General features: G+C 41.3%; 1 protein-coding gene across 4 annotated transcripts in view; it reads left to right on the top strand.

Moving 5' to 3' along the window:
- Nucleotides 1-22,084, top strand: part of DOCK11 (dedicator of cytokinesis 11) — a 421,093-nt gene that overhangs the window by 53,085 nt on the left and 345,924 nt on the right. For all 4 annotated transcript variants that reach the window (XM_069746935.1, XM_069746933.1, XM_069746934.1 and 1 more), the window contains exons 2-7: nucleotides 2,342-2,458; nucleotides 2,768-2,857; nucleotides 4,428-4,510; nucleotides 10,035-10,104; nucleotides 13,101-13,196; nucleotides 21,863-21,997. In XM_069746935.1, the coding sequence (XP_069603036.1) occupies nucleotides 2,342-2,458; nucleotides 2,768-2,857; nucleotides 4,428-4,510; nucleotides 10,035-10,104; nucleotides 13,101-13,196; nucleotides 21,863-21,997 (591 nt within the window). The remainder of the gene's footprint in view (nucleotides 1-2,341; nucleotides 2,459-2,767; nucleotides 2,858-4,427; nucleotides 4,511-10,034; nucleotides 10,105-13,100; nucleotides 13,197-21,862; nucleotides 21,998-22,084) is intronic.

Consider the following 22,084-nt stretch of genomic DNA (forward strand, 5'->3'; position numbering starts at 1 on the left):
TCAATGTTTAGGCACATCAGTGGCTCTCCAAACGCAACATGGCGTCCCATCTCAATTCCAGTCAATTTTGCATTGAGAAGTCAAATGGCGCTCCTTCCCTTCCGAGCTCTGCCATGCGCCCAAACAGTGGTTTACCTCCACTTATGGGGTATCGGCGTACTCAGGACAAATTGTACAACAAGGTTTGGGGTCCATTTTCTCCTGTAACCCTTGGTAAAATAAAACAAATTGGAGCTGAAGTAAATTTTTTGTGAAAAAAAGTTAAATGTTAATTTTTATTTAAACATTCCAAAAATTCCTGTGAAACACCCGAAGGGTTAATAAACTTCTTGAATGTGGTTTTGAGAACCTTGAGGGGTGCAGTTTTTAGAATGGTGTCACACTTGGGTATTTTCTATCATATAGACCCCTCAAAATGACTTCAAATGAGATGTGGTCCCTAAAATAAAATGGTGTTGTAAAAATGAGAAATTGCTGGTCAACTTTTAACCCTTATAACTCCCTAACAAAAAAAATGTTGGTTCCAAAATTGTGCTGATGTAAAGTAGACATGTGGGAAATGTTACTTATTAAGTATTTTGTGTGACATATCTCTGTGATTTAATTGCATAAAAATTCAAAGTTGGAAAATTGCGAAATTTTCTAAATTTTCGCCATATTTCCGTTTTTTTCACAAATAAACGCAGGTAATATCAAAGAAATTTTTACCACTATCATGAAGTACAATATGTCACGAGAAAACAATGTCAGAATCACCGGGATCCGTTGAAGCGTTCCAGAGTTATAACCTCATAAAGGGACAGTGGTCAGAATTGTAAAAATTGGCCCGGTCCATAACGTGCAAACCACCCTTGGGGGTAAAGGGGTTAAAGGGCATTTGTCAGGCATCTTTTTCTACCCCATCTGAGAGATGATGTAGGGGCAGAGAGCCTTATTCCATCGATGTGTCAATTACTGGGCTGCTTGCTGTAGCTTTGATAACATCCCAGTTGTATCTGCTGCAGATCCAGCAGTTCTCTGAATGTTTAGATCTGTATAACTCCGCTTACGTCACTGATGGACAGCTTTCTGTGTACACTGTGCATAGACAGAAAGCTGCCAATCAGTGGTGAGTGCAGGATTATACAGAGCTCATGAATATGGGGGACTACATGGCAGTAGGTTTACTAGTCCTCCAATGATCCAATAATTATTTTATCATTCCAAAGACATACTGATAGGGAATTTAGATTGTGAGCCCTATTGGGGACAGTGATGATAATGTGTGCAAACTGTAAAGTGCTGCAGAATATGTTAGCGCTATATAAAAATAAAGATTATTATTATCATTATTATTAAAACTACAGCAGGCAGCTCAGTAAGTGGCATATCGCTGGAAACAGGGTCTTTGCCGCTACATCATCCTGCTTTCAGATTATGTGGCACAAATTTGGTGTCAGATTACCTTTTAAGAGCTGCTTTGTATTCATAGAGATCATAAGAAAAGCTGGAAACGTGCCATGGTACTAAACGAGAATTTTGGATAAATTTTCCTTTAGGGGAAAAATCATGTATTTTTAGAATTTCTCAGGATTTGTTGTGCAGCATTTGAGAATATAATATGTAACTTGTGTGCATTAAATTGTGATAAACACTTTTGCCGTTTGCATTTTTCAGTGTTGGTTGCAGCCACTGATACATTCCCAAGAACCGTCAGCCTGATCTTAGGTTTCAACCACACTGTCTACAAGGGAGTTCAGATAATAATGACGGACTCGGATCTTCCCATGTAGTTTTCCACTGCTGACAATTTCCACAGACCTCAAAAGAACGTTGAGATTTTTGCTTTCCTATAAATACGGCATGATGTTTTTAGAGTTTCCCGTGATACCAAACTGCAAAGTGAATTAAAAGTGAAGAAAACAAAAGTGGCCACAAAGAGGGTTTATCACTTTGGAGGTCTCTGCATATTTACACTGTGCAATACTTCAATGTCATGTTTTAATGCTAGTGTTGGTAAACGCAAAAATTTGCAATTTTTTGACATTTATGCCACTCTCGTGACTTTTCAGAAAAGCTGTGCACAGTTAGCTACTGCTAGTAATATAGCTTTATCCGGCATCTTTTGTTAGAAAAATTGCAAAGAAAGTTGTGCAAACTCACTCCAGTAAGAGAGGCAGTGTAAAAAATGGAGCAACATGTCACAGAAATATAATAGATCTTACGATGAATACATTTGTCAAACGTCAGCATCTCTTGAATGAATTTGGCACAAATAACAGCAAGGCAGCAACAAGGAAAATTACGGTACTTTAAAAAGTCCCTTCGTAAAAATTCCATACCATGTTCATTTTTCTTATAGGAGAAGGCAAGAGTGGTGGAACCCATAGACTATGAGACCGTTATTTCACAAAGAAAAGCTCAGATCTTCAGTGATCCTCATCGAGATATGCTGATGTTTCCCATGGAGGATGTCTTTGTGAGTATTCTGCATGTACACTTGTTTTATAGATAAAACAAAAAGAAAAAATGTGACTGTCGTATATCTCAAACATCGATAAAATTCCAGCCCTTGGTGTAAAAAAATAAATAAAATAAAATCTTTTGTTCTGCCATGATTAAAAACACATATGGCACTGCGGTCAAAAGCCCAGATTGTTGTTTTTTTACCATATGCAGTAATTTTATCTATTTATTTATTTTTTAAGATTTACGGTACATTTGTTTTACTCCTTTGCTGTATAAATATGCTCAAGAAAGGTTTATGGTATTTTTCTTTTATTGTAAGATTTCCACAGTGGGACGTCAGCACAGAACCATCCAATCTACAGTACCAGATGATGCTGCAAACAAAGCCAAAAGCTTGTTTGTAAAGGAGGTGCGTAAAGTTTAGTAATCATGCATGCGAGTCTGTCTATAATTAACATGGGAAATCACTAAAAATTGTCTTTGCTGCCAAGAAACGTCTATTCACATTGCTATCTCAAAGAAGTAATATTTTGGCTGTAAGTGATTGCTTTCTCCAGTGCCAGGCACGTGGACAGGCAGTAATCAGTTTATCTCAAATTGGTAGCTCTTGATGATTTCTTTTGGGGAATCCGTGACGAGGATCCAAGAAACCCTGAGCCCACGTTCACACGTCCAGTATTTGGTCAGTATTTTACATCAGTATTTATAAGCCAAAACTAGGATTGAAACAATCAGAGGAAAAGTATAATAAAAACATGTCACCAATTCTGCAATTATCACCCTTTTCTGGTTTTGGCTTTCAAATAATGATGTAAAATACTGATCAAATACTGAATGTGTGAACGGGGCCTGAGGATTTAGAGAAAGCTTGGTTGCAAATCATTCAGCGAAGTGTTCTCTATTGTTATTTATTCACAGTTGTTGTATAACTATTGTAGTAGGAATGCAGGTGACAATAAAGGAAACCACTCTGCGATACATGATTGCAGTGTCAGAGCGCATTCTACTCCATGCTTTTCTCCATGGCTCTGTACATATATCTCAGGCAATAAAGTAACAGCGACAGCATACTATGCCATTAATGTAGTATGCATGCCTATTCTAGATGTATATTGTGGCCATTCATGCCCTTTACGAATAGATTGCTGCACTTAGCAAATAATGTACAGCTATATGGTGCACTACGTTTATTGTGTAGCGCCTGACAGTTTAATGTCTGCCACATTTGGTCTTTTTTTCCTCTTACTGTCCCTTAGAGAAGCGTTTTTAAGTTTAAAAGTTATCCCTTAAGCCGTGGATAGTGAATAACTTCACGATCGCTGGGGGTCCCACTGTTATCAATCCAGAGAACCATGCGTACTGCCTCTCCATTCATTCCGATAGGAGCGCGGAAGATCAGCCAAGTGCTGCACTTGACAATCTCTTACCCTCCCATTAAGAATTAATGCAGCCGTTTCTCAGGATCGGTAGGGATCACGGCAGTCCGATCCCCAGCAATCTGAAGGTTAGCCCCTACCCCGTAGATAGGGATAGCTTTTAAGCTTGAGAACACCCCTTTGAAGAACATTTCATTTAAGTTCTAATGGAGAAACTGCGGTTTGTTCCTTTGCGCTGTTAAATGACCAGGAATCGTTTCTGGGACCTCATAAGGGACCTTTTCCTTAGTCTAGAAGTTCTGCAATCTTAATCTTATACAGTACATATTTTGAGATCACCAAGCAAGTCTGCAAAATGTACAATATACTGACAAAAGTATTGGAACATCCACACTACACATTCAGGAGTTTTTATGACATCCTATTCTTTTATATGGAGATTGTTACAGTATTAAATTTGGAACGGGTTAACATCCAGATAGATACTGTAAATGTTTTTTAGGCTACTGAATATGAATAATATTATTCCCTTTTCCCTTTTGTTTTTATCTCTATAAATATACAATGTAAAACCAGTATAAATCTGTATATCTATTGTTTTAGTGTATAAAATATTACAGTTCAGACTGGAAAGTGGTGAACTACAAGTATGAGGAATATTCAGGGGATTTCAGAGCCTTGCCTTGGTAAGTCCTATAAGGTTTGTAAAAAAGACAAACTTCACAAAACATTGGATATGAGACTTGAACATGGAGAGCTAATGAAAGATGAAGATTATATCATTTTTTTATGTCATTAATGATTAACTTCTAAAATATAAAAACCTGTCCAAAGCTTTTAATGCCATCAATTGCTTAATTCTTGTCCACATTGGGATTCCACATAAACATTGACTCATAGTCGTCCTGGGATCCGCTGTTTTTATCATCCTCTGGGAAGGACCAGTGACGGAAGTGGTAATATATGGAGATTTACCATGTATAGACAGGCCATATGTGCGAAATATCTATATTGCCATTTACATAACTGTTCCTTTCCCTGGTGGATTTTATAAGCTGCTGAGCTCCCAGTTTTGATTCTTGAGGGCTGCTGAGCAGTGAGAACTTTGTATGCAAAGAGGCTGCAAGAAGTAAGACTACAAGTTCTTTTATCTGGGGGGCTGTGCTTCACTGGAGCTGTGTGAGAGAAATATCCAAATCTTTGGATTTGTGAATTCTTATTTCTAGTGAATACTGGCAAATGAGTGGACATGCTCGGAATGTCCTCAGATGAGTGGCCATGCTCGGAATGTCCTCAGATGAGTGGACGTGCTCGGAATGTCCTCAGATGAGTGGACGTGCTCGGAATGTCCTCAGATGAGTGGACGTGCTCGGAATGTCCTCAGATGAGTGGACGTGCTCGGAATGTCCTCAGATGAGTGGACGTGCTCGGAATGTCCTCAGATGAGTGGACGTGCTCGGAATGTCCTCAGATGAGTGGACGTGCTCGGAATGTCCTCAGATGAGTGGACGTGCTCTGAAAAACACCCCTTGCTCCCTGCTTTGCATGCACTTTCACTGGAGATTTGTCTGTTTTTGATCTGACTCACGGATTAAAATTACCCTTAAAAGTCTATGGGTCCTTGAAAATCACTGACAACACACATTGCCATCTTTGTACTGGTCGTGATTAAGATTGCAATGATTAAGGGAAGCTTTGAAATTTAATTTAAAGCGAACCAGTCACCAGGTTTGGCCGATATGAAGCAAGGCCACCACCTTTAAGGTCTGATATACAGCATGCTATAATGCTGTATATCTGCCCCCAAATCGACCTGAAAGAGAAGAAAAAGACCTTTTATTATACTCCCCTGCAGGGCTATCTGGTCCAAGGGGTGTCGATGTGTTTGGTCCGGCGCCTCCCATCTTCTTACGATTTTCGCCCTCCTTCTTGCTTCATGTGGATGACGCGACCCTATGTTCTCCATACAGTCTCCCTGGCATCGCACTCCTGCACAGGCATACTTCAAGTACTGCAGTGCGCATGCGCTGGGGTTCTTGGATATTTCCCGACACCTGCGCACTGCAGTACTTTACTCTGCCCTTGGCAGGGCAGAGAAGTACACCTGCGCAAGAACGCAATGCCGAGGAGACTGTGTGGATGACGTAGGACGCGTCCTCCACATAAAGCAAGAAGGAGAACGGCATTGCAAGAAGATGGGAGGCGCCGGACCAAGAACATGGACACCCCTCAGAACAGACCGCCCAGCAGGTGAGTTTAATAAAAGGTATTTTTCTTCTCTTTCAGGTTGGGTTGGGGGCAGATGTACAGCATTGTAGAATGTTATATATCAGCCCTGAGAGGTGGAGGCCTTACCTCATATCGGTCAAACCTGGTGACAGGCTCCCTTTAAACACTGCTGGTGAAAACTAAAACTGACTTAAACACTGATGAAATTTAGACCCAAAAGATTAATGAACAACGGTTTGTGTTTTTACATATGAGAAAAATCACTTGCGTCTGAATGAGGCCTTACTCCTTGATATTCCCTGATCATGTCTGGCAGGACTTTTGGATAGTTAAAGGGAAAACAAACAAAAAAACTACATATAAAACAGTACGTGTGAATTTTCTTACAAAAATAAATGGCATATTCACAGGATATCCCCAAAATATCTAAACTCCAGAGTTTGAGCCCCTACCTATCATTATATACATGAAACACAAGAAGCAATGGAATGAAACTGAAAGGGAGAAGATACAGATTAGATATTAGAAAACACTTTTTGACAGTGAGGGTGATATGAGTGAAACAGGCTGCCACGAGAGGTGGTGAGTTCTCCTTCAATGGAAGTCTTCAAACAAAGGCTGGACAGACATCTGTCTGAGATGGTTTACTGAATCCTGCCTTGAGCAGAGGGTTGGTCGTGATGACCCTTCCAACTCTAACATTCTATTATTTTATGATACCAGAAAAATTATACGAGGCGAAGTATCCGCAGTGCTTGTTTCTCCAGCTTCTGATTCAGAACCCTATTTGCATTTAGGAAAATTCCTGTCATTCAAGTCCAGTCGGTCAAGGAGAAGCAGGAGGGAGACAACCAGTGGACTTCTCTCCCTATGCTTGGCCTCCTCTCCTCTTAGGCCGGCGTCACACTTGCGAGTTTTACGGACGTAAGAGCGCAGAAACTTCGTCCGTAAAACTCACAAAAAATACGGCACAATTATCCTCTATGCCCCTGCTCCTATCTGCCGTATTAAACTGATCAGTATTATACGGCTTTCTACGGCCGTAGAAAATCGCAGCATGCTGCGTTTGTCACCGTATTGCGCAAATAAAACGTCAATGAAAGTCTATGGAAGCCCCAAAAATACGGATTACACACGGACCAGCAGTGTGACTTGCGAGGAATACGCAGCGCGGTTAGAGAGAAAAGCCGGTAATTCAATTACCGGCTTTTGCTTTCTCCTTCCTAAACCCGACATGATATGAGACCTGGTTTACATACAGTAAACCATCTCATATCACCATTTTTTTTGCATATTCCACACTACTAATGTTAGTAGTGTGTATATGCAAAATTTGGCCGTTCTAGCTAGTAAAATAAGGGGTTAAATGGCGGAAAAAATTGGCGTGGGCTCCCGCACAATTTTCTCCGCCAGAATAGTAAAGCCAGTGACTGAGGGCAGATATTAATAGCCTGGAGAGGGTCCATGGTTATTGCCCCCCCCCTGGCTAAAAACACCTGCCCCCAGCCACCCCAGAAAAGGCACATCGGGAAGATGCGCCTATTCTGGCACTTGGCCACTCTCTTCCCATTCCCGTGTAGCGGTGGGATATGGGGTAATGAAGGGTTAATGCCACCTTGCTATTGTAAGGTGACATTAAGCCTAATTAATAATGAAGAGGCGTCAATTATGACACCTATCCATTATTAATCCAATACTAGTAAAGGGTTAAAAAAAAAACACACACACACATTATTAAAAATTAATTTATTGAAAAAATCACAAACGTTGTTGTATTAATTTATTCTACTGTCAATCCACTCACTGAAGACCCTCGATCTGTAAATAAAAAAAAAATAATAAACCAACAATATACATACCTTCCGAGGATCTGTAAGGTCCAACGATGTAAATCCATCTGAAGGGGTTAAAATATTTTGCAGACACGAGCTCCGCTAATGCAGCTGCTCATTTCTGCAAAACCCCAGCGAATGAAGCTAAATATAGGTCAATGACCTATATTTAGCTTCATTTGCGGTGAGGCGCCCTCTGCTGGCTGTTCCTAGATCGTGGGAACTTTCCTAGAAAGCTCCCTTGCTCGAGTTCATATGAGGACAACCAGCAGAGGGCGCCTCACCGCAAATGAAGCTAAATATAGGTCATTGACCTATATTTAGCTTCATTCGCTGGGGTTTTGCAGAAATGAGCAGCTGCATTAGCGGAGCTCGTGTCTGCAAAATATTTTAACCCCTTCAGATGGATCTACATCGTTGGACCTTACAGATCCTCGGAAGGTATGTATATTGTTGGTTTATTATTTTTTTTTTATTTACAGATCGAGGGTCTTCAGTGAGTGGATTGAGAGTAGAATAAATTAATACAACAGCCTTTGTGATTTTTTTAAATAAATAAATTTTTAATAATGTGTGTGTGTGTTTTTTTTTAACCCTTTACTACTATTGGATTAATAATGGATAGGTGTCATAATTGACACCTCTCCATTATTAATTTGGCTTAATGTCACCTTACAATAGCAAGGTGGCATTAACCCTTCATTACCCCATATCCCACCGCTATGGGAAGAGAGTGGCCAAGTGCCAGAATAGGCGCATCTTCCAGATGTGCCTTTTCTGGGGTGGCTGGGGGCAGGTGTTTTTAGCCAGGGGGGGGGGGGGGCAATAACCATGGACCCTCTCCAGGCTATTAATATCTGCCCTCAGTCACTGGCTTTACTATTCTGGCGGAGAAAATTGTGCGGGAGCCCACGCCAATTTTTTCCGCCATTTAACCCTTTAATTTAATAGCTAGAGCGGCCAAATTTTGCACATACACACTACTAACATTAGTAGTGTGGAATATGCAAAAAAAATGGTGATATGAGATGGTTTACTGTATGTAAACCATGTCTCATATCATGTCGGGTTTAGGAAGGAGAAAGCAAAAGCCGGTAATTGAATTACCGGCTTTTTGCTATCTAGTGCTGTATGAAGTAATAATATATATACATATATGTGTCTCCCTGACATTATATATATATATACATATATATATATATACAGTGGGGCAAAAAAGTATTTAGTCAGTCAGCAATAGTGCAAGTTCCACCACTTAAAAAGATGAGAGGTGTCTGTAATTTACATCATAGGTAGACCTCAACTATGGGAGACAAACTGAGAAAAAAAAATCCAGAAAATCACATTGTCTGTTTTTTTAACATTTTATTTGAGACAGTATATATGGTTTTTTTTTTTTTAACACATGGATCCCTTGTATAGCCGTATGTCGGTTTTGCAAGCCTGCGATAAAAACACGCAGTACGGATGCCATACGGATTACATACGGAGGATGCCATGCGCAAATAACGGTGACACACCCTGCCTACGGAGGAGCTACGGACCACTATTTTCGGGACTTTTCAGCGTATTACGGCCGTAATATACGGACCGTATTTTCATACGCTGTGTGTGACGCTGGCCTTATAGTTTCCCTTTTGGGGGCATTTCTATCATCGTCACTCTTCTAAATGTGAAATTGCTTTTGGAACAATGCCTAGGACAGATGATAGCTGGGAGTTCCCGTAAAATGTGGTACTTTTGGCAACTATGCATCTAGTGACTTCGCTATTGGAATTACTTAAAATAATTAGTGTTTCTTCAAAAAGATTTCCAATAGAGTGTGAAATAGATATTGTAGTTTCTGAAAATAGCAATGAACAGATCTGCATTCTGGGCTAGAATAAGTTGTGAGCCAATGACTTGTCACAGACCAACGGAAATCCAGACATCTCAATGGTGAATCATACACTGGATTTCCTGTTATAGTCAGTGTATTGGCTTAGAGGATGAGAATGTACAATCTGGTGCTACAAATTATTAAGCTTTTCACTTTTTATTGGAAAATGTTGCTACTTGCATTTTCTGTCATCTTAGATTGAGGCAGTAGCACTCTGATTGCAATGCGAGACCTTATTAAATTATAAATTCTTGATTTCTCCCATTTCAGCAAGTCCTTTCAGCCGGAGAAGACGCCCAGCCATGTGTTTGAGATAGATGAGGACTTTGACAAAGATGAGGTAATGAATGGACTGAATTCAGCATTTTTCGGAAGATGTAACAGATTTATTCCTTCCTATTTAAAGATAGTGACAAAAGGATCACGGTCAGAGATCAAAGTACGGTATTCCTGTGATTTCTTTGTACTAACAGTTCATGGTAGGGTTCATGTTACAGTCTTGGGAAGGTAGTGGCCGAATAATCTGTGGGTTTACTGTCGATTGTCTACAGATTTTGAAGAAAAGTAGAGGTCCAGCATGTGTCCTTATTTGCCTCATCACTACTTGCCACAAAAATGCAGCAATTCATATTAAATCGCTTGTGGTTGGCCAGGCCATTCTTTGTACCCACCAGAGTACTGTCCTACGTGAGAACCCAGCCTTAAGGTACCGTCACACTAGACGATATCGCTAGCGATCCGTGACGTTGCAGCGTCCTGGCTAGCGATATCGTCCAGTGTGACAGGCAGCAGCGATCAGGCCCCTGCTGTGCTGTCGCTGGCCAGGGAAGAAAGTCCAGAACTTTGTTTCGTCGCTTGACTCCCTGCAGACATCGCTGGATCGGCGTGTGTGACACCGATTCAGCGATGTCTTCGCTGGTAACCAGGGTAAACATCGGGTAACTAAGCGCAGGGCCGCGCTTAGTAACCCGATGTTTACCCTGGTTACCATCCTAAAAGTAAAAAAACAAACGCTACATACTTACCTACCGCTGTCTGTCCTCGGCGCTCTGCTTCTCTGGTCTGGCTGTGAGCACAGCGGCCGGAAAGCACAGCGGTGACGTCACCGCTCTGCTTTCCGGCTACCCGGCGCTCACAGCCAGACCAGAGAAGCAGAGCGCCGAGGACAGACAGCGGTAGGTAAGTATGTAGCGTTTGTTTTTTTACTTTTAGGATGGTAACCAGGGTAAACATCGGGTTACTAAGCGCGGCCCTGCGCTTAGTTACCCGATGTTTACCCTGGTTACCGGCATCGTTGGTCGCTGGAGAGCGGTCTGTGTGACAGCTCTCTTATGCTTTGTCTGTCTCGTATGCTGAATACTTGTCAGAATGTAATGTAATTGACGGTATATGGTGACATGAGAAGGATACTGGCCGGCAAATAACTACAAGTATATCACCATTCACTTTTGGCTTAGTGATATTTTGGTAGTTTTTGAAGTATGGTTTTCATGTATAAAAGTGCAGGTGGTATAACTAGTGAAATTCGCCAGTAAAGATGTATTTACACATTGCAGATTTGCAGCAGTGTATTACAGCAGCAGCCAAGTGAATGATAGATAGAAGTGGTGTCCAGGGAGAGGTCACTCATTTCTTCACATTGGTTTAGTTTGTTATGACATAGTTGCACTAATATTATCACCTTGTAGTTAACCATTTAGGTGCTGGCAGTTCTGCTTGTTGACATTTTTTGACTGGGCATACTGCTATCATGTTAGAGGGGTCTTTTTCCTAACATTTTTTCTAGTCTTTTCCGGTATATCATTATTTACATTGACTAGTCAGGTAGAGAGCTTCTATTTTTTGGTCTGCTCTCTTGTATTTTTACAAGCCCGGTTTTTCCTAGGCAATTTAATTATAAGGAACAAATCCCGCTGTTGGGATTCTTTTATTATGTTCACTTACTTAATAAAGGTTATATTTTAATAGGATAGTTTTTCATTAGTAAGCCATTAATTATTTACCCATGCATATACTGAGTTGTAAATATTTTGTTAACACTCATATACCGTATATACTCGAGTATAAGCCGAGATTTTCAGCCCATTTTTGGGGGCTGAAAGTCCCCTCTCGGCTTATACTCGAGTCATACCCAGGGGTCGGCAGGGGAGGGGGAGCGGGGGCTGTCTAATTATACTCACCTGCTCCTGGTGCGGTCCCTGTACGTCTTTTCCCCGGCGCTGACAGCTTCTTCCTGTACTAAGCGGTCACATGGTACCGCTCATTACAGTAATGAATATGCGGCTCCACCTCCCACAGGGGTGGAGCCGCATATTCATTACTGTAATGAGCGGTAACGGTGACCGCTCAGTACAGGAAGAAGCTGCCGGCGCCGGGGAAAAGACGTGCAGGGACCGCACCAGGAGCAGGTGAGTATAACAGTGACGCTCAGGTCAGAGGGTGCGGTGACAAGGTTAGTGCGCACCCTCTGCCTGAACGTCAGTGCAGGAGACGCTGAAGATGGAGCGGCGCCGGAACGAGGAGGAGGTGAATATTGAAAGTGCCAGGGGCCTGAGCGACGGAGAGGTGAGCATGTGATTATTTTATTTTTTTATCGCAGCAACAGCAAATGGGGCAAGTCTCTGTATGGAGCATCTATGGGGCCATAACGTTTGTGCAGCACTGTATGGGGCCATAACGTTTGTGCAGCACTGTATGGGGCAAGTGTCTATATGGGTCCATGATCAACGTTTGTGCAGCATTATATTGGGCAAATGTGTCTATGGAGCATGTTATGGGGCCATTATTAACCTTTATGCAGGATTGTATGGGGCATATTTTAATATGGAGCATGTTATGGGGCCCATCATAAACTTTATGGAGCATTATATGGGGCTCCTGATTCAATAAGGATATTCAAAAACACTTAACCTACTGATGTCTCAATTAATTTTACTTTTATTGGTATCTATTTTTACTTTTGATATTTACTGGTAGCTGCTGCATTTCCCACCCTAGGCTTATACTCGGGTCATTAAGTTTTCCCTGTTTTTTTGTGTCAAAATTAGGGGGGGTCGGCTTATACTCGAGTATATACGGTAATTGCTTTGAAGGACATTTTTCTGCTACATATGAAACTATGCAGGTGAATGGGATTCAACAAGTTGAGTTCACAAAATGCATAAAAACTAAACTGTAGCATAGTCTGTGGAAGAATTTTTTCAATAAAATATACCATAATATTGAGAAAAAGGAACCATAAATCGCTAAGGTTTCTGACAATAATTAGCTGTATTGGAGCCCTGGAAATATTATTATTATTTTTGTGAAATATCATTTATTGTTATTTATTTGCAGGATTCTTCATCTATCTGCTCTCATAGAGGGGGAGTCATCAAGCAAGGCTGGCTGTATAAAGCCAATATAGGCACCACCATTCCTGTCACTATGAAGGCAAGTGGTCGACATAGTTTAGCATTTGTCAAATGCCTGAAATTTCTCCTAACCCTGCAACTGTGTTGTCAGAAGTTTTTTGGCTAATTAAAGTAGTTCCTGTACTAGATTGTATTAGGGAATTACTTTTTGAGCAATCGTAAAGGGTCCTCTTAACTGGTTACACTTATGCAACATCCCTTAAAGAGAATCTGTCAGCAGGTTTTTGCTGTATAATCTGATAGTAGTATGATGGAGGGGCTGAGAGACTGATTCCAGCGATGTGTAACTTACTGGGCTGTATGATGCTTTTCCAATAAAATCAGTGTTTTATCAGCAGGAGATTATCACTACAGGACTAGCTGTCTCATGCCTCCTAGTCAACCACTCTGTGTAACCCCGCCCCCAGAAATGATTAGTCAGTGTATAATGTATACACAACGTTGCCAATCAGTGGTGTGGGCGGAATTATGCACAGCTCATTATTCTGAGCTCTGTTAGGTTTGCAGCAGATAAAACAGGGATTGTATGAAAATGACAGCATGCAGACCAGCAAGTGACACATCGCTGGTATCAGGATCTCAGTCCCTACATCATGCTGTGCTCAGATTACATGGCAAAAACCTGCTGACAGATTCCCCTTAACGTTTTTGGCAGTCAGCACTTTCTTCACAGAAGTGGAACTTGTCCATTATGTTTTCCTTTGGGAATGTGGTATCATTGATGTGCAGGGCTGTATGTTATTAGCTGTACTGGAGATGCATAGTCAACAGTTCCGTTTGTGTACTAAAGTCAACAGCCAAAGTTGCACATGTGCGCCCATGGGATGCTGATGGCTTTCTCTACTAGGAAGATTAAATGGCATTTCTTCAGGATGAGACCTTTCTAGCTGCATCACTCGTTTGGGGGTTTTCTTACTGAAAGAACCTTGTTGTAAACTAAAAAATCTGCTGATTGCCAGAGTCGCACTGGATCAAGTAGGGAACCCCACTAAGTCATCCACATAGCCTAATAGGCACGTGGAAAGGAATTGCCTGGTCTATAATACCCATTTTCATACACCCTATTCGTTTTTTTATGAGTGTCATCCGGAAACTTATCAATTAGCTACGGGGGCTACAAAAAGTGTCATTCACTATGGAGGTCCTGACATTACATAGACAAGTCACTAATGGTAATTAGAAATATATTCTTTGTGTCTCCGTTTGTGATGCTGCTGGTGAATTATACACTTTCTGCCAGGGACCCTGCAAAAAACTGCTAAGGGAATCAAAAGCAAGATGTTCTGCAATCAATGAGGGGGCCGTGTATTAAAAGGAACAGGGCAAAAAAATACCCTTCTTGATGACATTGCCTAATAGAGGATGTATTCTCCTGTGATCCTTTATCTGCTCATTATCAGTAAGGCCTCATTCACACGTCCGTGTTTAAACACGCCTGTCTCCATGTGTTCTGTGAAAAAACATGGACATGTGAATAGCCCCGTAGATTATAATGGATGCGAGCTGTATCCGTGAAAACAATTTGTAGAACACGTATGTACAACACAGACGTCTGAAAGCGGCCTTGCCCAAATGATGTCATTAGAGAAAACTTGCTCAAAGGAAAAGGGCAAAATGCCAGATAGCTTAAAAGTAGGTCGATAATATGCACTTGACGTACCCACAGCTGTATGGAGCATTATGCTTAGCAATAATAGAGGCTTCATTTGAGTATATATTTCTCAGTAGCTTGGCACACTTTCCTGAGGGTTGTTTTATGATAATTGCCTGCGTAACTATAAGGATATGTTCACAGGGAGTTTATTTTTCTATGGGCTTTAATGGATGAAGAATCCACTACAAGAAAAGTACGGTAGTTTTAAAAATTCTAGTTTTGGGGTGGTTTTTTTTTAATCTTTTTTTTTTTTCATTGGATCATTTTTTCTGCATCCATTAATTCAGAAGTTATATTTCGAGCATTTTTCAAAACTAGACAGGTAGAATTCACACATTGCTTCTTTTTCCCTGTGGAACAAACTGCAAGGAAAAACATGGCACAGTGGTGAGTTTTAACATTGAAGTGAATAAAAAGTTTATTCAAAAATAATTTGAAGCAGAGTTTACTCCAAAATCCACAAAAATCCCCTCCATGTTAGCATCTGAAAAATACCAGGTTATGTTTTGTTTCATCGAGTTCAGAAGACATTAGAAACTCTGCAAACTGCAATTATTATTTTTTTCTTCTAAGAAGTAAGGGTAAAAAAATCAGTTGTGTTGCTGCGATAAATGCAGATATGCTATAGGAGGCATTCGCAATGCAGAAAACATTAACATAAGTATTTGGAGTAGATCCAATTCTCCTATTAACACTGACCACTCATTGCTCCACTTCTACCATGAGACAAAAAGGCTTTATACGTGTTCTGATTTGATTCTGAGAATTCCTGAACTGATTGGCAATGCATGCATTAGGTGTATAAAAATGTCACATTTTGTTATGTAGTGTAAATTCCCACTAGTAGCTTGCATACTTCCAATTAGGGTATGTGCACACGTAGAATCGTCCACTGCGGATTTTTCCGCAGCGGATTTGATAAATCCGCAGGGCAAAAACACAGCGGATTTACCACGGTTTTTGTACAGATTCCACTGCGGTTTTACACCTGTGGTTTTCTATTATGGAGCAGGTGTAAAACCGCCGCGGATTCCGCACAAAGAATTGACATGCTGCGGAATGTAAACCACTGTGTTTCTGCGCGTTTTTTTTCCGCAGCATGGGCACAGCATTTTCGGTTTCCCATAAGTCTACATTGTACTGTAAACTCATGGGAAACTGCTGTGGACCCGCAGTTGCGGATCCGCAGTAAAATCCGCATCGTGCGCACAGAGCCTTACGGGTAGCGCATAATAAATTTCTCCTTTTATTTGGCGGGAGTCTAGGTATTGGGGAGATAATACAGGGTGTTGGGACTGTGTGAAACCAGACTGACAGTGCTCAGACAATCTGTATTAGTTTATATTACAAGTGGCTAATTGTATCATAGCGAAAAAAAACTAGAAAATTGCATCCAAGTTCTCGGCCTGGTAATATTCACTGGTTTATCTAGTATTCTCGAATGGTACTCTAAGGCTATGTGTGCATTCAGTATTTGCTTGCAGAAATGTCTGCAACGTTTCTGCAACTCTTGGCAGCAAAAAATGCGTGTTTTGATGTGATTTTTTTATGCTTTTGCCGTGTTTTTGCATGCGTTTTTTTGCAGGCGGTTTTGTACAGCAATGAAGGCTTTTTTGAGCTAAATAAAGATAATAAAAAAGTTATTTGATGTAATTTCTTGGTTCAACACCATCTTTTTCATTCAGATGCAATAGCATCAGAGTAATGGGATTAGGGCTTGCTGTCATTGACAGGAAGGCCTAGGCTTAGTAATGAAAAGGTGTCAGCCAGACACCCTCATTACTAAGCCTGTAAGTAAACACAAACACACACATAAACACACACACACTGTCACCAGCCTATGTAGGAGCGTTAACATAATGAACCTACATAGGCTGGAACCAAACAGCAACTCTTAATTTAAAGAAAAAAAAATTGCGTGGGCTCCTGCGTAATTTTCATAACCAGCAGAGGGAAAGCCGATGGCTGAGGGCTGATGTTAATATTCTGGGAAGGAGCCAATAGCCATAAAGGTTCCCAGGCTATTAATATCAGCTCACAGCTGTCAGCTTAGCCTTTACTGGCTAGTCTACAGGGGGACTCCAGAAAAAAAATTGACATAGGGTCCCCTTATAAAATCTAACCAGCAAAGGCTAGGCAGATAGCTGCAGGCTGATATTAATAGCCTAGTAAGGAAGGGGCAATGGATATTGGCCGCCTTCCAGACTCAAAACATCATCACTCAGCCGCCTCAGAAAAGACGCATCTATAAAATGATCAAAATTTGGCGCTTAGCCTCGCTCTTCCCACTTGCCCTGTAGTGGTGGCAAGTTTGGTGATGGTTGGAGGTGTTGATGTCACCTTTGTATTGTCAGTTGACATCAAGCCCACAGATTAGTAATGAAGAGGTGTCAATAAGACATCCCCATTACTAATCCCATAGTGATATTATAAAAACACACACCCAAAATAAAGTCCTTTATTTGAAATAATGACACAGACTCCTTTATTGAATCTAAATTAAACCATACTCAACGAAAGTCTAATCCACTGAAGCCAATGTCTCCTGCAACAAAAATAAAATAATAAACCAATATTCCTCACCTGTGCACAGAGAAGATAATCCATATTGTCCTATGACGATCCTGATGACTTTGAGAGCAGTCAGTGATTTGACTAATCTCAAAGACAGCTAGAGATACACTGACAAGAGGTATAAGACTGTAAGAGGTATAACACTGAACTGCCATGAGAGAGTTTACCGGAGTTCAGCTGATCAGCTCCTTTGATCTGCATTATGGCACCACTGCTGCATAATAAAGTTCTCAGGCAGCGATGGTGCCGTCTGAGCACATTGGAGCTGATCAGTTGATGAACTCCGGTGACCTCTCTCATGGCACTTAGTGATACACTGCCAGAGCAATCACTTCCTGTCAGTCTATCACTGGTGGATGGGTAGAGCAGTCACATCCCCGATGTGACTGTTCTACATGTGAGATCGCTGTGGGACACTTGGAATTATGAAGTATGGAGGACAGGTGAATATATGGTGGTTTATTATTTTTGATTTTTTTATAGGATTCACGGGCATCGGGAATTGGGAATTGGGCATTAAGGTGAGGATAGGTTGATTTTTTTTATTTTACTTTTTTTTATAGGAGATGAGGATATCAGGGATTTGGTGTTAGGTGAGTATAATGTGTTTTTTATTTTTATTTGAATATGTATGTAATTATTTTACTTTTTTTTAAAAAAAATTTATGTTTGAGCACAGGCATCGGCAGACGAGAGACTACGCCTCCCATCGGCGGCTCCTGCCATCTCTGTTATCAGTGACAGCAGACCTAGCCTGATGGGAGGAGTAGTCTCATCTGCCCACGCCTTTCTGACCTGTGGTAAGCGTTTTACCGTGGGTCACGGTATCTTTGCAGGGTCACGCTGACATCTGAAAGCATGACCCCGCAGCGCTCTGACCAATGCTTTTACCGGTGGTAGCATTACTGCTTATAAGAACCACTGTGCCTATGTTTCCCACGCTGTCACACAGGTGACAGCGTGGGAAATTCCATAGGAAGCCAGTAAAAAGCAAACACAAACTCAGCAAATCCGCAAACATTTTTATACCTGCGTTTTTGCTGCAGATTTGGCTGACTCAATTTAAGTCATTGTGTGGAAAATGCTAAAAATCCACACAAAGAATTGACAATCTGCAGAAAAAAACGCACTGTAAGTACTAATGGAAATTTACTGATCACGTGCACAGCACTTCAGGATTGTCATTGAATTAGCTTGCATAAGATTTCCATAGCGTTTTTGGCCCATTTAGCTTGGAAAAAACACAGCAGAAAAGCACTGTGTGCACATAGCCTTATAGTCCTAAACTAAACTGTACTTGCGGGCTTTGAGCATTCTTTTCTGCGCGAACATTTATCAGGGGCAATTTGCATGTCTTTATGCACAATACTTTAATGAGGATCAACTACCTTCTGTATTAAAAAGGCATTGCAGTGTTTTACATAGGTTGCGCAGTACATGTCCTATGTGTATCAACTATTTTTTTTGGTTGAAGCTGTGGTGCCTACATAATGTGCTCCAGAGTAGACCTGGGCAATCTGCGGCTTGCAGATCACATCCTGTTCTATGGTTGTTATGATCCAACCCACTGATTGGGACAGCCTAAAGGCTAGAAGCAATGGTGTACTAACTGTGAGTTGGGGAAGCATGGTGTCTAAGGCATCACGTTTACCTCTGCAGGACTTTACAATTTCAACAGTATCTGCATCCTTAGGATGCAGATATCGATGGATACATTGGTAGAAAATGGAACTGTTGGCTCCTTCTTCCACCATTCACCCTGTGCATCTGAGATTTAGTGCAACAGGCTCCATGATGTCAATATATCGTTGCTGCTATAGGAGCCTCATTCCTTGCAGCAATGAATCTAGCAATATGTTGGGGAAAGAGGGCCAGGTGAGTAGTTATTTTTTTGTTTTTCTTTATATTGTTTTGAGTACCATCATACTGTGTGAGAAAGCTATGGGTTCAGGATACTGCGTGAGGCTGTGGGGATCATCATACTGTGTGGGTGGGATATGGAGGCCATCATACTATGTGTGGAGCTGTGTGGACCATGATATTATGTGGGTGGTTGTGGAATTATCATATAGTGTAGCTGGTTGTGTGAACCATCATGCTGTGTGGACAGCTGTAGGAACATTATACTGTGTGGGGAGCTGTGGGGAACAACATTTTGTGTGAGGGGTTGAGGAGTATATGATAATTTGTGGAGACTAAGTACCACCATACTGTGTGTGGGGGGACTGGGGAAATGTGGAAGACATCATACTATTAATAAGAGGCTGTGGGGTACATCATACTTTGTGCAGCGCTATGGAGGCATCAAACTGTGTGAGGGGCTACAAGGAAAACCATGCTCTTTGTGAGGGGGGCTGTTTGGGACATCATACTGCATGAGGGGGGAGCTGTGTGGAGGCTGTGGGGACCATCCTGCTATCTGTGGGGGATCATATTGCGTGAGGTGGAGCTGTTGATCAAGGTGCAAGGGCTGAATAACAAGAGCAGTATTTTTTTACTGCTGTTTAAAGACTTTATTAAACGCAGTAAATTATTTGCTGCAACGGGCAAGAATATGATACAGTAAGAGTAATCCCTACTGTAACATGTAGCAGCCAGTCAAAATACTTAATTCTTCTCAATATTAAGCAATAAACAATTTTTATGACCTCAGGGGAAAAATATTATGTAAAACTCAAAATATAAAAATAAGTTAAAAAAAAAAAAAAAAAACGAGCAAAAGAAAAAACATGTAGGACCCCCGCCTAACCTACTGCTGGCAGAAAAAAATCAGTGAAGAAGCCACATTGCTAGTTAAATTTCATTCTATAGATAAATAGGGGTCATGGCAGGATTTCTATTGATTAGTAAGTAATGGAGTATTCTATACATGTCTTCACTTCAGTTAGAAAACACTAATTGGGAACTATCTCAGAACTTCATACATCTGCTAAACTCAGTCCAGCTGAAACCTCCTTGAACATTAAAGTCACCGTCACACTAGACGATATCGCTAGCGATCCGTGACGTTGCAGCGTCCTCGCTAGCGATATCGTCCAGTGTGACAGGCAGCAGCGATCAGGCCCCTGCTGTGCTGTCGCTGGTCGGGGAAGAAAGTCCAGAACTTTATTTGGTCGCTGGACTCCCCGCAGACATCGCTGAATCGGCGTGTGTGACACCGATTCAGCAATGTCTTCACTGGTAACCAGGGTAAACATCGGGTAACTAAGCGCAGGGCCGCGCTTAGTAACCCGATGTTTACCCTGGTTACCATCCTAAAAGGGAAAAAAACAAACACTACATACTTACCTACCGCTGTCTGTCCTCCAGCGCTGTGCTCTGCTCTCCTCCTGTACTGGCTGTGAGCGTCGGTCAGCCGGAAAGCAGAGCGGTGACGTCACCGCTCTGCTTTCCGGCCGCTGTGCTCACACAGACAGTACAGGAGGAGTGCAGAGCACAGCGCTGGAGGACAGACGGCTGTAGGTAAGTATGTACTGTTTGTTTTTTTTACTTTTAGGATGGTAACCAGGGTAAACATCGGGTTACTAAGCGCGGCCCTGCGCTTAGTTACCCGATGTTTACCCTGGTTACCGGCATCGTTGGTCGCTGGAGAGCGGTCTGTGTGACAGCTCTCCAGCGACCAAACAGCGACGCTGCAGCGATCCGGATCGTTGTCGGTATCGCTGCAGCGTCGCTAAGTGTGACGGTACCTTAAGGATTATGTTGAGTGGGGTCTTCTGGGCAGACATGTACAGCACTGTTAATGCATTAAAAATCAATCTTATGGCTATTATACTGAGTGGTTTTCGCTTCTTTTAAACCAAACTGTTAATAAGTTTGGCATTAGATCACACATGAGAGTTTTTTGTTTGCAAATGCAATAATAAGTTTTTTTTTTCATAAGTGGACTTGTCACTTACTCAAAAAAAATTAATTAAATACATTTTCAATATACTTGAGCTCACCTGATTTTGTCACTTTTTCCCGTTTTGCGCTGTTCCACTCATTGTAGAGATATTCACATTTGTCCCTTCTGGAGCGCACTATGTGAAATCTCTGCTTTGCAGTCCAATTTTTTCCAAATGCTGCCAATCACAGCTCGACAGCCGACACTGTTAGATCAGCTGCCGTGCTATCATTGACATCGTCCGGGAGGGAAGAGTGAAAGCACATGGACTCGGAGAAGACAGAAGAGATGAGAAGGAGAAATTGCCTTTTTCCAATCTGAGTATAAGTGATGAAATTTGCTGTTATTCCTTTAAAAGCCTGAACTGTAACATAAACCAGACTAGAGGAAAAAAAAAAGCGATATGATGGGTATATATTATCAATTACCTGTTTATACATATATATATGCACAGTATTGATTTTATATAATTTGTAGTGCTCATCTTTAAGGGGTTTCTGAGTTGCATATTTGTTGTAGTACTCGCAGAAGGTGTTTTGCATTATGTAACTTTGTTTTATTACACAATTAGGTATTCAGAAAACGATATTTTTACTTGACTCAGCTGCCTGATGGCTCCTATATTCTAAACTCATACAAAGATGACAAATCTTCAAAGGACTCAAAAGGTTGTATCTTCTTGGATTCCTGCATTGATGTCACCCAGGTACTAGGAATCAGAATGATTTTCCTGTTCTAAGACTAAACGGTATTACAAATCAGACAAAGCATAGGTCATCTTCAGAGGCTTTTT

Source organism: Ranitomeya imitator, chromosome 2, assembly GCF_032444005.1.
Source record: "Ranitomeya imitator isolate aRanImi1 chromosome 2, aRanImi1.pri, whole genome shotgun sequence".
Lineage (NCBI taxonomy): Eukaryota > Metazoa > Chordata > Amphibia > Anura > Dendrobatidae > Ranitomeya > Ranitomeya imitator.